Here is a 12,805-nt window from a genome sequence, read left to right as displayed (position 1 = left end):
CTTAACTTTAATTACTAATCACGTCGTGCAGAAGGAAGAACCACAACCTTGCAGTGAATTGAACAAAGCTTCCCCTCAAACAAAATGCACAAATCCCCCAAATAACCTCATTCCTTCCCAGAATGCTGGATCTGACGATTTAACTAATCGGCAAAAAAGTCAATGAGCACACTTCACCCCTGCTCTCAAAACAGATGAATCAATTTGGTCAACCTGTTGCTGTGTGAGAGAGCATGCACTTGACTGAATCAGCCCACCTACTTCCATACAAAGACGCAAGAATTGGATTATTGATCTCTGCCGAGGTTCCATTGTTTTATGTAATTACCAATTGATTCCTTCTCGTCTGCAGGATTGCTCTCTTACTGGAAGGACATGTGTAGTGATGTTCTGGTTTGTAATTAGTTGAGTTTGTGATATTGGATTTTTAACCCTGTCTACATCTTCTTGTCTCTTTTACACCCAGATAACATAATGACCAAAAAACTAGTTCTCAACACCACCTGGGAGGGGCTGAACCCTTCCAATTCCTCGAGGTTTCCGGAAAACCCTTTGTTGCACCAGAACATCACCTACGTTGATTTGTACCTCCACAAACCCTCTGTGGCTGCTGTCTTTACTGTCTCCTACCTGCTCATCTTCCTGGTGTGCATGGTGGGCAACGGGGTGGTGTGTTTCATCGTGCTGCGCAGCAAGAACATGCGCACCGTCACCAACCTGTTCATTCTCAACCTCGCCATCAGTGACCTGCTGGTTGGCATCTTCTGCATGCCAACCACACTGGTGGACAACATCATCACAGGTACAGAAGCTACTTATTCTCAATTCTTTACATTTTATGCACAGAGAATAGCATGTGTTTTCTCCTTTATGCAGGATGGCCCTTTGGAAGTGTAGTGTGTAAGCTAAGCGGAATGGTTCAAGGGATATCTGTGTCAGCATCTGTGTTCACTCTAGTGGCAATAGCTGTTGACAGGTAAGTGCTTTTATACCATTACTAGTTATTATGTGCTTGTGTAGGTGTTCGTTTTATTAAAAAAAGAAAACAACATTCACATCTCCTTCAATTCCCTTTGTGTCAGGTTCCGCTGCATTGTCTACCCTTTCAAGCAGAAGCTGACCATCGCCACCTCAAAACTAATTATTATCATTATATGGGTCCTTGCCGTGTCCATCATGTGCCCTTCGGGGGTCATGCTCCAGGTCACAAAGGAGCAGAGGGTGCGAATAGTCCTTGGCAGCAACAATGACACTCGTCCCTTCTACTGGTGCAGAGAAAATTGGCCCAATCAGGAGATGCGGAAAATCTACACCACGATCCTGTTTGCAAATATCTACCTCGCTCCTCTCAGCCTGATTGTCATCATGTACGCCCGCATCGGTTTCACCCTCTTCAAGACCACCATTCCGCCGATGAGGGGCAGCGGGATTAGTCCCGGGGAAGGCAGCGGCCACAACAAGTTGAGCATTGAAGGCAGGCACACGATTTCAAGGAAGAAGAAGCGAGTGATAATGATGCTGCTGGTCGTGGCTCTGCTCTTCATCTTATCTTGGCTGCCTCTGTGGACGCTGATGATGCTGAGCGACTACGCCAGCCTGAAAGAGCACCAGCATCGAGTCATCAATATCTACGTGTATCCCTTAGCTCACTGGCTGGCCTTCTTCAACAGCAGCGTCAACCCCATCATCTACGGGTTCTTCAATGAGAACTTCCGCAGAGGTTTCCAAGCAGCTTTCAAATTTCAGCTGTGCTCTGCTGACATTGTGCACCAGAGGACCTACTCCCATCGGATCAGGGCGAATGCCGTGGTCCCGGTCCAGCCTGCCGCTCTCAGCAGATCGGGCTCAGGAGGTGGATCGGTGTTAGTGGGAAATGGGAAGTGCTCGTATCAGGAGGGAGAGTGCTTGGCTGACAGAAATGATATCAAAGAGCAGGATCTGGTGATGGAGGACCTGGAAAAAGTGTCCCAGATTTAGACAGACTGAGCCTGAGCAGTGCTGTGACACTTTGACAAGCACGAGGCTTCTGGAGAATCATGTGTTGCATTCACAAACAACATGACTCAGAGATGATTTAGCTCCATTGTTGAATGTACTCTCAAGCTCTGCAACATTTGTAGTCATGAATCATTCCTAATATCCCTTGTAAATGTTTTTTTTATGGTGTATATAGCAAAGAATGGTGTAAACAGAGAGAGTGTAAAGACCCGGAAAACGTGATTTAAAATGTCAAGCTGTTGTTCAGCAAAAATCAAGGTTAACATTAAAAAAAAAACACACAAACAACCCCACAAAAAAACATCCTTCCATTACCATTATTGTTGTAGCGCTTAAGATCATAGCGGTGACATGTTTCGTCACCATAACAACAGCAACCGCCTCATACAACCCTGCCCGAGCTTTACATGAATACCAAAGCCGTGCTTAAGTTGCATGTGTTCACAGCAAAGCCAGTCAAACAATCTTGTTTTAACAAAGAATCAGTCACTCACAGTGGCAACTGCGGTCTGTTTTCCTCTACTTATGGTGCAGGAGTTTTTCAAACAACAGCAGGACAGAGTGATGTCGGCTACGCTTCTGAGGAGTCATAACTCACTGCTGTGACTTTTCAGTCTTGTTGTCATACTTACTTGCAAAAACCAATAATCTGCTGACAAGAAAACACCAAAAAACGAATTGTTTTTGTAGTCAGAGCTAAGTTTAGTGATGAATACATTGCATTTCCTATAGCTGCTTCATGTGTCCAGTTTCAAACATTGCAGGAGAATCCCTTGTCTGTGACGTTTTAATTAAGTGTGGGAATAGTGGCCTAATACAAAGAAAGGTAATTAAACATTGTTGAAATATTAAATTGATGTAGCTGTAAGAATGCTGACCATAATTTTTGACTTCATAAAAATTATGAGGATTATTATCAAGAGATTATTAGTCAACAGTCAGATAACCTGCTTCAGGTGTAGGTATGGTGTGATCTGATTTAACTGACCAAGATCTTGGCAAGATAGTGTGAAATTACCTTTTTGCGACTGACCCCCATAGTCAAAAGCCCAAAAACATTTCCAAACAGTTTAAAACTGGCGTAAAATTGAGAAGGTTGAATGAGAAAAATGTATAGGGCCTTTAAAGAGAAGAACTCTGTTACGACTGTTCATTTTGTTTTACAACAATAAAAAAATAAATGTTGGATTACATGAGATTTTTATGTTAAAAGCTTCAACAGTGTTGTCATTGCTCATGTACTGCAAACTTATCCTAGTGTAAATCCTACAGATACCTGTAAGATTTGATGAATTGCACAGTGAAAAGCACAGTTCTATCAGGCTTTTATTTACAAGTGTACTAGATATTAGATACTAGATATTACTCTCACTCCTGCTAGTTTCAAGAACACTGAAGGCCTGTACCTTTTTCAACTGAAGTCATTTAGAGTGAGACATTAGAATAGCACGTCTCTTAAAGTTGAAGTGCAATTCAGTGTGATGGGAATTGTCAGCCTCAGCCAGTCAGCGTGCATGCTCCACTGCGCAGCGGCAGTTGGCAGTGGGCTGACGGCTGTGACATGCAGTAGCAGGGGAAAAAAATTGCAGGCTCATTTGGAAAGCATCCATGTGCTCCCCTGATCTCTGCTCCTCACTGGGCGCTATGAGATTTGAACACTTAAAACACTGCCAAAGGCAAAAGTTATGTTTATTATCAGTGGTAGGATTTGGCGAGAGAAAAAGTGTTTGTAGACAGAGCCTCTTCTGAATGCAGATTTACTGTATCACACTGGGGGGATAAAAATGTGGAGAATGTGGTCATGCACACGAGGAGGGACACTTAAATTTAGAGCAAAACTTATGTAATAAAATAATATGTAACGCTTATTGGCCATTTATGGTCTGCACAAGGCTGGTTTTTCCATAACCACTTAAGAATGAGAGCTGCACTTACCTTAAGGTTGTTTAACCTTCACTTCTCTAGAATACAGCATGTCGACCATACAGCGTACGCTCTGCTATTATGAGAAAACCTGACATTAAAGTAGCTTTCATGGTCATTCTCACATTATCATGATGATATTTTGCTCCCACCACAGCTCTGTCGAGAATGCACAGCATTCATGTAAAAGATTCTGTGTATATGAACCGATCAGCCACAATATTAAAACCAAGTGTCTCATATTGTGTAGGCTTCCCTCCATGCTGCCAAAACAGCTCTGATCAGTTGTTTGCACGGACTCTGTGGGGGTGTAATGTGGTGTCAGGCACAGTGACATTAGCAGTGGATAGTTTGGGTCCTCTGTGGACAAGGCTTGGTCTGATGGATCCCATGGATGCTTGATCAGTGCCTCAAGCTCTTTGTCATGTTCCTCAGGCCTTTCCTTAGCAGTTTTTGTGGTGCAGTGAGGCAAATTGTCCTGCCGGGGGAAGCTGCTGGCACTGGGGATTGCTGTTGCCGTGTGGGGGTCATTTGGTCAGCAACAGTGTTTAGGTGGGCGGCACATGTCACAGTGATCTCTCCATTAATGCCAACAGCCAGGGATCCCCAGAACATTGTGTTGTAACATGATGATCAATGTTCTTGTCTTGACAGTGGTTTTAATGTTGTAGGAGATCAGGGTGTGATGCCTAACAGCCACTCATGGTCTCCACAGGGCACGTTTGGGTTTTTCAAGACCACTGAATGCTCTGCTTAACTACAGGCATTTAACCTTCAAGTCACAAGGCAGCCATACCATATATTCTGCAGTGGAAAACCTGACAGTGGTTTTAGTGGCTGCCGTGGTATTTTGCTCTCACCACAGCGGTAATAACCATGTCACTGATGCACAACACAGATGTAAAATTTTATATATGTTTTCTAATAATATTTTTGACAGATTGTCCTAATTATTGTATAGAATAGTGAATTAACAGAAAAGATTGCAGTAACTCAGATCCTTTGTTCTATTTTTTTCTGCTAATAGAATTGTAATTCTCTTTGCGGCGACAAAGCAGACACAACAAGCTAACAAACAACTCTTCATGTAGATTTTTTTTTTTTAAGTAAGCTTTGCACATGTTTTATGAGGATGGAAATGCATATGTGTTTTTAAATTAATTTGACCGATAATGACATAAGCAATTTCTTTCTTCAACAGCCTGCTGCTGAACTAACATGATGGTATGAAATGAGTAACTGTAATGAAGGTGTGATTGATTTGTATGGGTAGTCTATTTTATTTGTGCTGCAGTGGCATTTGAGCATGCTTTCATAGATCGGTGTGTTCTTCAAACAGCATATTCTCTAAACAGCTGCACATAACATCAGATTGTGTGTGTGTGTGATGGTTATGAAAGTGCTGTCAGAGACACTACTGAGAGCAGCCACATAACCAGCCTCAGGGACTGAAGGGAGAAGAAGAATACCTCATTGACAGAGCTATGAAGTGTATGTAGTGTGTGCAGTGTATATTTGATCTCTTTTTCTGATTATTTTTGGTAACATGTTTTTATTTTCAGCAAAATCTCACAGGCAAGATTTCGCAGAAGATACTCGGTTTCTCAGTCACCACATGATGAATGTAATGAAAGATAGGAAATGTTCCTCCCAAGATAAAAGCCTGAAGGTGTGGCCACTTTGTAACCACATGGTTGCTTTGTCTTTTTATCTATCAGCCTTCATACACATAGATATATGTTTTAATATGTAATATATATTCCAGCCAGCTTGTTTGCTTATTACCTCCTGTCGGTATTTGTAAATCATGTTGTACTGCCAATGTTCTTTGCTGCTTGTTTGCAAATAGAAAAATAGATTTTCTGACAGTTTGTTATTGAAAAATAAAAATCAGCAATTTGAAGACAGAATGTCATTGTGTTATTACCTCTGCCAAGGAAGTGATGTTTTAGCCTGCGTTTATCTGTTTGTCAATTCAAGTCAAGTCAATTTTATTTGTATAGCGCAGTTTACAACATATGTCATCACACAGCGCTTATCACAGTAAGGCATAGACTTTGTGAATTTAAACAGAGAACCCATCCAAAGTAGCCTTTGGACTGCCTCTGAGCAAGCGGTTGGCAACGGTGGGAAGGAACCAAAATCCCCCAAGCGGGGAAGACCTCCGGCAGAACCAGACACAGTGAAGGAGGCCATCTGCCTCTACAGGTTGGGTGAGAGTGGGGATGAGGGGGTGGGGAAAACAGGATAGCAGATGGAGACCAAGCAATAGAACGGAGCAATAAATATAAGTATTTTGTGGGTGGATGAGGCTAGCGGCTGCAGATCAGAGAAGTGAAGCTCCAGATCCAGAGACATCCACTGAGAGAACAAGCACAGGACCTCAGGGGAAACACAGAGTTGGTGATATGTAATGGTGGTTATAACTGTCTGTTTAACCTTTAACTTTGTCTGTTTGTTTATCTGTTTGTTTGTCTGTTTGTTCGTTTGTTAGCAAGACAACTCGAAAAGTTATGAACAGATTTTCATGAAAATTTCAGGAGGTGTTGACAATGGCACAATGTTCTGGTGATGTTCTGGCTTACCATCTGGTTATTTTCTCATAAAACAGTAAATGCTGTTAAGTGTCACAGTCGCACAGAATGCCGTCATTGCACCGTTTGTCCACTAGATGGCGCTCTGACTCCATTCAGTCCTTCAGTCCTCACCGCCGTCTTCTCAGTAGTACAGGAGTCAGCTACAGCCAGGCAGCATCACAGGAGTGGGCTGAGCAGAGCTACTGACAGATCAGCTCAGAACCACGTTGTGACATTAACAATGACTCAACATGTCTCCTGTTTCACTTTAACTCTTTGCTCTCCGTCGGTCATGCTTTTCATTTACGTTGCATTGCTAAAGTTGTGCTAACCTAGCTTAAGTTACTTCCTGTCTGTTTATGTTAGCAATAACATCGCTGTAGTTTTGCCAGCCTAGCATAGCATTAGCCATTGGCTTAAAAGCGAGTAAGGAACTGCAGAAATAACGAAAGTGTACCAAATATTTGAGATTACAGAACGACGGTTCATCAGTCTGTCAGACAAACAACTTCTCTCATTCATGTGTATGCTGTGTATTCTTCATGTAATAATGTGCTTGATCAAGGATCCATCACTGGGTCAGAATCGCAGGCAGCAAGCTGTTATCTGTAACCGACGTCCCCAGCAGTGGATGGAGCTTCAGGTGAACTCAAACGTTTTATTCAGTAAAGTGCAGTGTGAACGCTCTATAGTGGTTTAGACTTAGCTCTCCCTTCGTTGGTCACAGATTTGTCCAGATCTCTTGGCACACGATTCATCCAATCCACAGCAGCCTTAAAGAAAACCCTCCCTCTCTGGCTGTCAGTACTTGTCTCTGTTAGCTGCTGCTGATATCTTATAGGGAGGATGTTGTGATTATCAGTGCAAAACAGCCTCAACAAAGCAGAGCTACGTACCTGTGTGGTTAGTTTTGTGTGACATCGTCATCAGAGCAGAAGCATGCTATGTTCTGGTATCAGTGTGTGTGTCTGTGTGTTTGTATGTGTGTGTGAGAGAGAAGCTGCATTCCTTCTAGCTGACCTGTCATAACCTTCATGTGTTCAGTCCTTCAGAGCCTGGGACTGATGCTCATGTCCTTCTTTGCCTTCTTTTCAGGTCAGCATAACTCATGCATTAATATACATTAAATGGTGTCAGTGTCAATGCTAAGCTAGCAGTGCCTTCACAAAATATTATATTCCAACACATGAATCTGATTGTGTAGACTCAGTGAATGCAGAACTTCAACATTGGCTGGAAATCACAATATGGTGAAACTGAGCTGCTTGGTCTGCGCTCTCCGAGTGCTTTTCTAGTTTTATTAATTAAGTTTTTCTTTTTACAGAGTTGAGGTGGCAGCATCTTTTGTTTGTACTTAAATGGTGCTCCGTACATCCATTGTCTCCATGTTGAGCTCCAGAACGTTCAGGTCTGAGTCCAGCAGTGAGCTCAGTGGATGTGGTTTACTGCAAATGCAGCTCCAAGTTTTTCTAATTTCTCTGGACTTTCCTAAACGTCTTTCTCCTCCTGGCCTCAGCAGACACATGGGCAACTGTGTCCGTCACTGGATGATAGATGTGAGCAGTTCAGGTTTGTTAAAGGAGATGGAGGAATAGTTCTAGCAGGTAGATGTGGTGTTTTTTTGTCGTTGTTTCTTGGACAACGTTTGCTGTCATGTTGGCTGATGTTTGAAGATGTTACTGCCAAGTGGAACAATGATTTGAAAAGAACAAAACAGGAGGGACATGCAATAGAAGTTGTAGAGGAAAGTTAGCTGCTCTCGTTGTGTAAAGTGGATCGTGACCGTTTCTCTGACGAGGTAACGATCTCCTGCTGAATAACACGTGTGTATAACAGAACTGTATTACTGACTATAGAGGGACTGTGTGTAATTTTACACTCAAGTCTTGTTTAAAAAAAAAAAAAAAAAGGATAGAAAAGAAAAAGAAAAAAACAGTAACAAATGAGTTTTGGAAAAAAAAGGATTTTTGATCTGAAAGTATTTAGAGATTGTTAGTGTTTTTATGAAATGAAATGAAAAATACTTTATTTATCCCAGAAGGGAAATTCAATTATTTGATAATTATTCAATTATCAGTCAGCACATGAGTTATTATTGTAATGTTTGATTTTATTGGTTGTTATCTGTAATATAACAAAATGGGACATCTGTTAAATAACAGTTAATGAAATTATGTCACTTTTGTGAAATCCTTTGTTTAATATTTCAGCGTAACTTTAACCTGTTTTATTGTGAGTTCAAGTCAACAGTGAGTTTTGAAAGAGGGTCTGTACTTGTTGAAATATTCCCAAGAATTCCTCCAATATTTCCTAGTTTTTGCTAAATATCTCAAAGCCAAACTGGTCAGTAACATTGGGAGGTCAAGTCACCAGCAAGCCTTGGAAGAGGGTCCCTCTTGCTGATATCTTCCCAAGAAATTTCTCTGATATGTCTCCTGTTTTACTTTAGCTCTCTTTGCCATGTGTCATGACAACTGCCGTGTGCTTTGTTGCATTGATATTCTCCATGAATCCAATAGTGTAGATACAATGAATGCAGGACTTCAACACCGGGTGGAAATGAGCTGCTTGGCGGAGGTCTGCGCACTCTGAGTGCTTTTGTAGCTATTATTATTCTCATAATGCAGCAAGACGATTGTTTGCAAGACAAAGGCAGACCATACACAATGTACATTCACAGTGTATATATATGTGGAAAATATGGAAAAATAAAGAATATTACATTGTACTGTTAAGCCTCCCCCTTTAAACATAAAACCTGGCCTAGCAGCACTGGGCTAATTGTTATTTTTGAAGTCCCCTGTGCTTATTTGGCACTGTGCCTGTGTAATTTAAAAACTGGAAATGAGCTTCTAGTTGTTGCATCCTTGCAGAAATAAAACCCTTTAGAATACCCTTTGACTTACTTCCTCAATGTTTAAGTCAAACTTTTGCCTGAGAGGCACCTGCAGATGGTCGACGGGTTGCCATTATCACATTTGTCCTTGGATGTAATCTTTGTCATTCAATGTATTTAATAAGACTGAGACTAGCTGCAATATTGTGTTTTAATAATGACGGTTTTAAGTACAACAAAGGACAAAGAATGAGAAGAACAAGAAGAAATTGCCAAGCTGTGATTGTCTTGCCCTTACAGCGACAAGCCATCTTTTGTTCTTGGACAAATATTCACATTTACACAACAACTAATGCTGTGCAGATAAAAAATATGATGGCCAGCCGGCAACAGATGAAAGATGCAGACTTGAACATTTTAAAAGAACCAACTGTGACTGTTTGTCTAAGCTTTGCGTTATGCTGACAGCTGAAGGGTACCACAAACACAATACATCATACATCCACCTGGGACCTTTGACTGAGCTTCCAAGATGTTACATTTAACATACGTGCAGCAGTAGCAACAACTGCTTAATGACAACCTAAAGACAATGAGCTTACCACAGACCCTCCCCCAACCCCCAACAACAAAGAGACTCCCTATGTAATTACTTTAATGAGCTGACCATGATAGACAGAAGTTCTTGTGTTACTCCAGCTGCGAATGAGGACCACTGTGACAACATTTAACACATTAACACGATCTAGAAACCAGTATTTTGAGCCACAGTTAGTTAAAGCCAGATGAACAGATCCTTTAGGCCATCGAGGCAGTTGTGAGTTTGCAGCCAAAGTGAGCGCTGTGTTTGTATTCTCACAAAGTCATGTTTCCAGTGAGTGATGGGGGTCTGCCATGGTCATATCTTTAATTTTTGCTTTTGGCATCATCAAGCTGTGACCTTCAGCAGCATCACCACTTCTGAGGCCATGGTTCTCTGCTGGAAGCTGGTGGATTGCTGTATTGGAGGTCAGTTGGTGCCCCAAACAAAGGAATGAGGTTTCTCAGGATCTTGTTTACGAGTGATGGGAAATGGTGCTCCCTCTTGGTTTGGGGTGAGTTGGTGGCCCAAGGGATTTAAGCGATATCTTGGGACTTGTTCATGATTGATGGAGCATGAGATGGGCAGAATGATTGGGGCAGCATCCACAATAATGTAAGCATGGGACTGGACCGCTGCGTTGAAGAGGGAGCTGAGTCAGCTCTGATGAAACTCTCAATTTCATTCCAACCCTTACTGAAGGGAATGCATATCTCATCTGGCCTAGGAACATCTTGGGATCCCCTAGGGGGAGTTGGAATATGTTGTTTAGGAGAGAAACATCTGGAATAACCTGCTAAACCTGCTGCCTCCACGATCTGACTCTAGAGAGGTGGAAGAAAGTAGATGGATGGGACTTAGAAAAATGTGGTGCCATGTATTTCATGAATTAGCAACATGAAAGTCGGACAATGAGTGGACTGACTAGTCACTGATCAGCAAATCTCATGAAACCATACCCAGTCAGCTGTGATGAAGCTGATTCATTTCGAGGTAAAATCTTCATAATTGTACCTTAAAGACATTGCCGTAATTATTGGGGCGGTCAACCCCAAAAGCTATGTAAGCCATAATGCCAAAAGTTACATTTTAGATTTAGTCCTTTAACACATCTTATATTGGTTGAGAAATTATAGACGGATATCAGTGAAACCTGTATATGGGTCATTTCTTGTTAGACTGGCTATAGAGGTGCATATGGATTCCTGTTTGTAAGAGATCTTGTATAGAATTCACAGTCAGTACAGGTTAAAGCAAGGCTCAAAGAGAGACTCGCAAACAGGATTTGCTCAGCAGGACTCATGTTTCTGCAGCTATAGTGCGACCATGAAAGCTCAAACAGACAATTACAAAGAGATATCTGCTCTATAGCTGCTCTATAACCTGAATGAATAACAAGGTAGTGGAGAGGTCTTGCTTTCTGGAAAAATCTAGTGAAGAGTCAATAAGTGCACTCTGTGGTCCTTCTGGGACAGATAGGCAGCCTGACAAGAGATGACAGGCTGCCTTGAAATGAGCATAGTTACACTGAGGATGAAGAATACGGCTTGCAATATGAACCTCAGCTGCTTGTTCAACAGTAATTGGATACCAAAAGAGATCTTTTTGGAGTTATTCTACCTGTAATGTTAGGAGATACTGCATGTCAGTTTGGATAAAACACAGTTTGAATGAAAAACATTTTAAAAACCCTATAATTTTGAAAGAAAAATGTAAAAAGCCTAAATGAAATATACTAAAATCAGTGACGTCTCTGCATTTGGGGCCAGTGAGGTCTGGCCCCACTAGATGTCATTGTGGAGCGCTATGCTGCCTTAAAATAATTAAGTGGAAAAAAATCAGTCTTTATAGAGTAATAATCTATAGAGAATATTTTATCAGGAATAATAATACTCTAAAAAGACCAGTTATGTTACCAAGATGATTTTGTTCTAAACATTTATGTATAATCCAGCAGAATGCCGACAAGTAGCCTAGTTCCTCTTGATGCACCTGAGAATGGGGCCAGCCCATCAGTGTTTAAGTGAAGAACTGCTGAATTCATGGAGCGCATGTCCAAAACTGCTCTGAGTAGACAGTCGCGGGTCTCAGTTACTGTGGCCCCAAGCCGAAGTCATCCAATGAAAATATTGGAATGACATATGTCAAGATGTAATAAATGTCTGCAGTTTTGGCGAATGGTAGTACGCAGCAGGCTAGGTTGGTTTTCATTGTGAGTGACGAAGACTAAATAAATAAATAAATGAATGAAGTAGATTGTTTGATAACGGCTAAATTTACATGAAAGATCGACGGGCATCTCTTCTTTTCAAGTAATGAACAACACTGGTGAGTGACATTGTTTAGTGACCCTTTATTTTTAATGTTATACATAAGAATAGGTTGTATTCTTGAATTACGCTGATATGAAACTGCATTTACTGTGTAGGTTTTGCCATTTTATGTGTCTCATTTAATACAGATCAATCTCAGGTTGTACTGTATGTATCACAGAAGAATCAGATGCTGCTAAAATGCATATTGACAAGCAGTGTGCGAGCTATAGGGGCCCTGGGGGATGCTTAGGTCCTCTTCATAACACATGACCGCCTCTGAAAATACGATCTGTGAAATTGTGGGGGGTCTCTAAAAGATTGACCGTATGCCGTTTGCCATGCGTTTATATTTTCCTCTATCTTCATAAAATTAGGCTATTATTGATGCATGGTTCATGCATGAGTAATCATTGGTTAACTTTAATAAAGATATTGGCATACACATTGTTCCTCCTGTTCTCTTCTAGTAAGACACATCAGCTTTAAATTCAAAGAACAAACATTTTTGTTGTTATGTCATGTTACCTTACTGCATCTACTACCAGCACCTTGAGTCTGTGAAAGACACAACAAAATC

General features: G+C 41.3%; 1 protein-coding gene across 1 annotated transcript; it reads left to right on the top strand.

Annotated features, from left to right (window-relative positions):
• Positions 1 to 474: 474 nt before the first annotated feature.
• LOC103353293 (neuropeptide FF receptor 2-like) lies at positions 475 to 4,584 on the top strand. Its single transcript, XM_008276192.1, has 5 exons — positions 475 to 802; positions 877 to 976; positions 1,083 to 1,962; positions 4,390 to 4,455; positions 4,576 to 4,584. Exons 1-5 carry the CDS (start codon positions 475 to 477, stop codon positions 4,582 to 4,584), a joined length of 1,383 nt encoding a protein of 460 aa, XP_008274414.1.
• Positions 4,585 to 12,805: the final 8,221 nt, after the last annotated feature.

The sequence above is a fragment of the Stegastes partitus genome, unplaced genomic scaffold, assembly GCF_000690725.1.
Source record: "Stegastes partitus isolate 25-593 unplaced genomic scaffold, Stegastes_partitus-1.0.2 Scaffold66, whole genome shotgun sequence".
Classification (NCBI taxonomy): domain Eukaryota; kingdom Metazoa; phylum Chordata; class Actinopteri; family Pomacentridae; genus Stegastes; species Stegastes partitus.
This window is presented reverse-complemented; position numbering and strand designations above follow the sequence as displayed.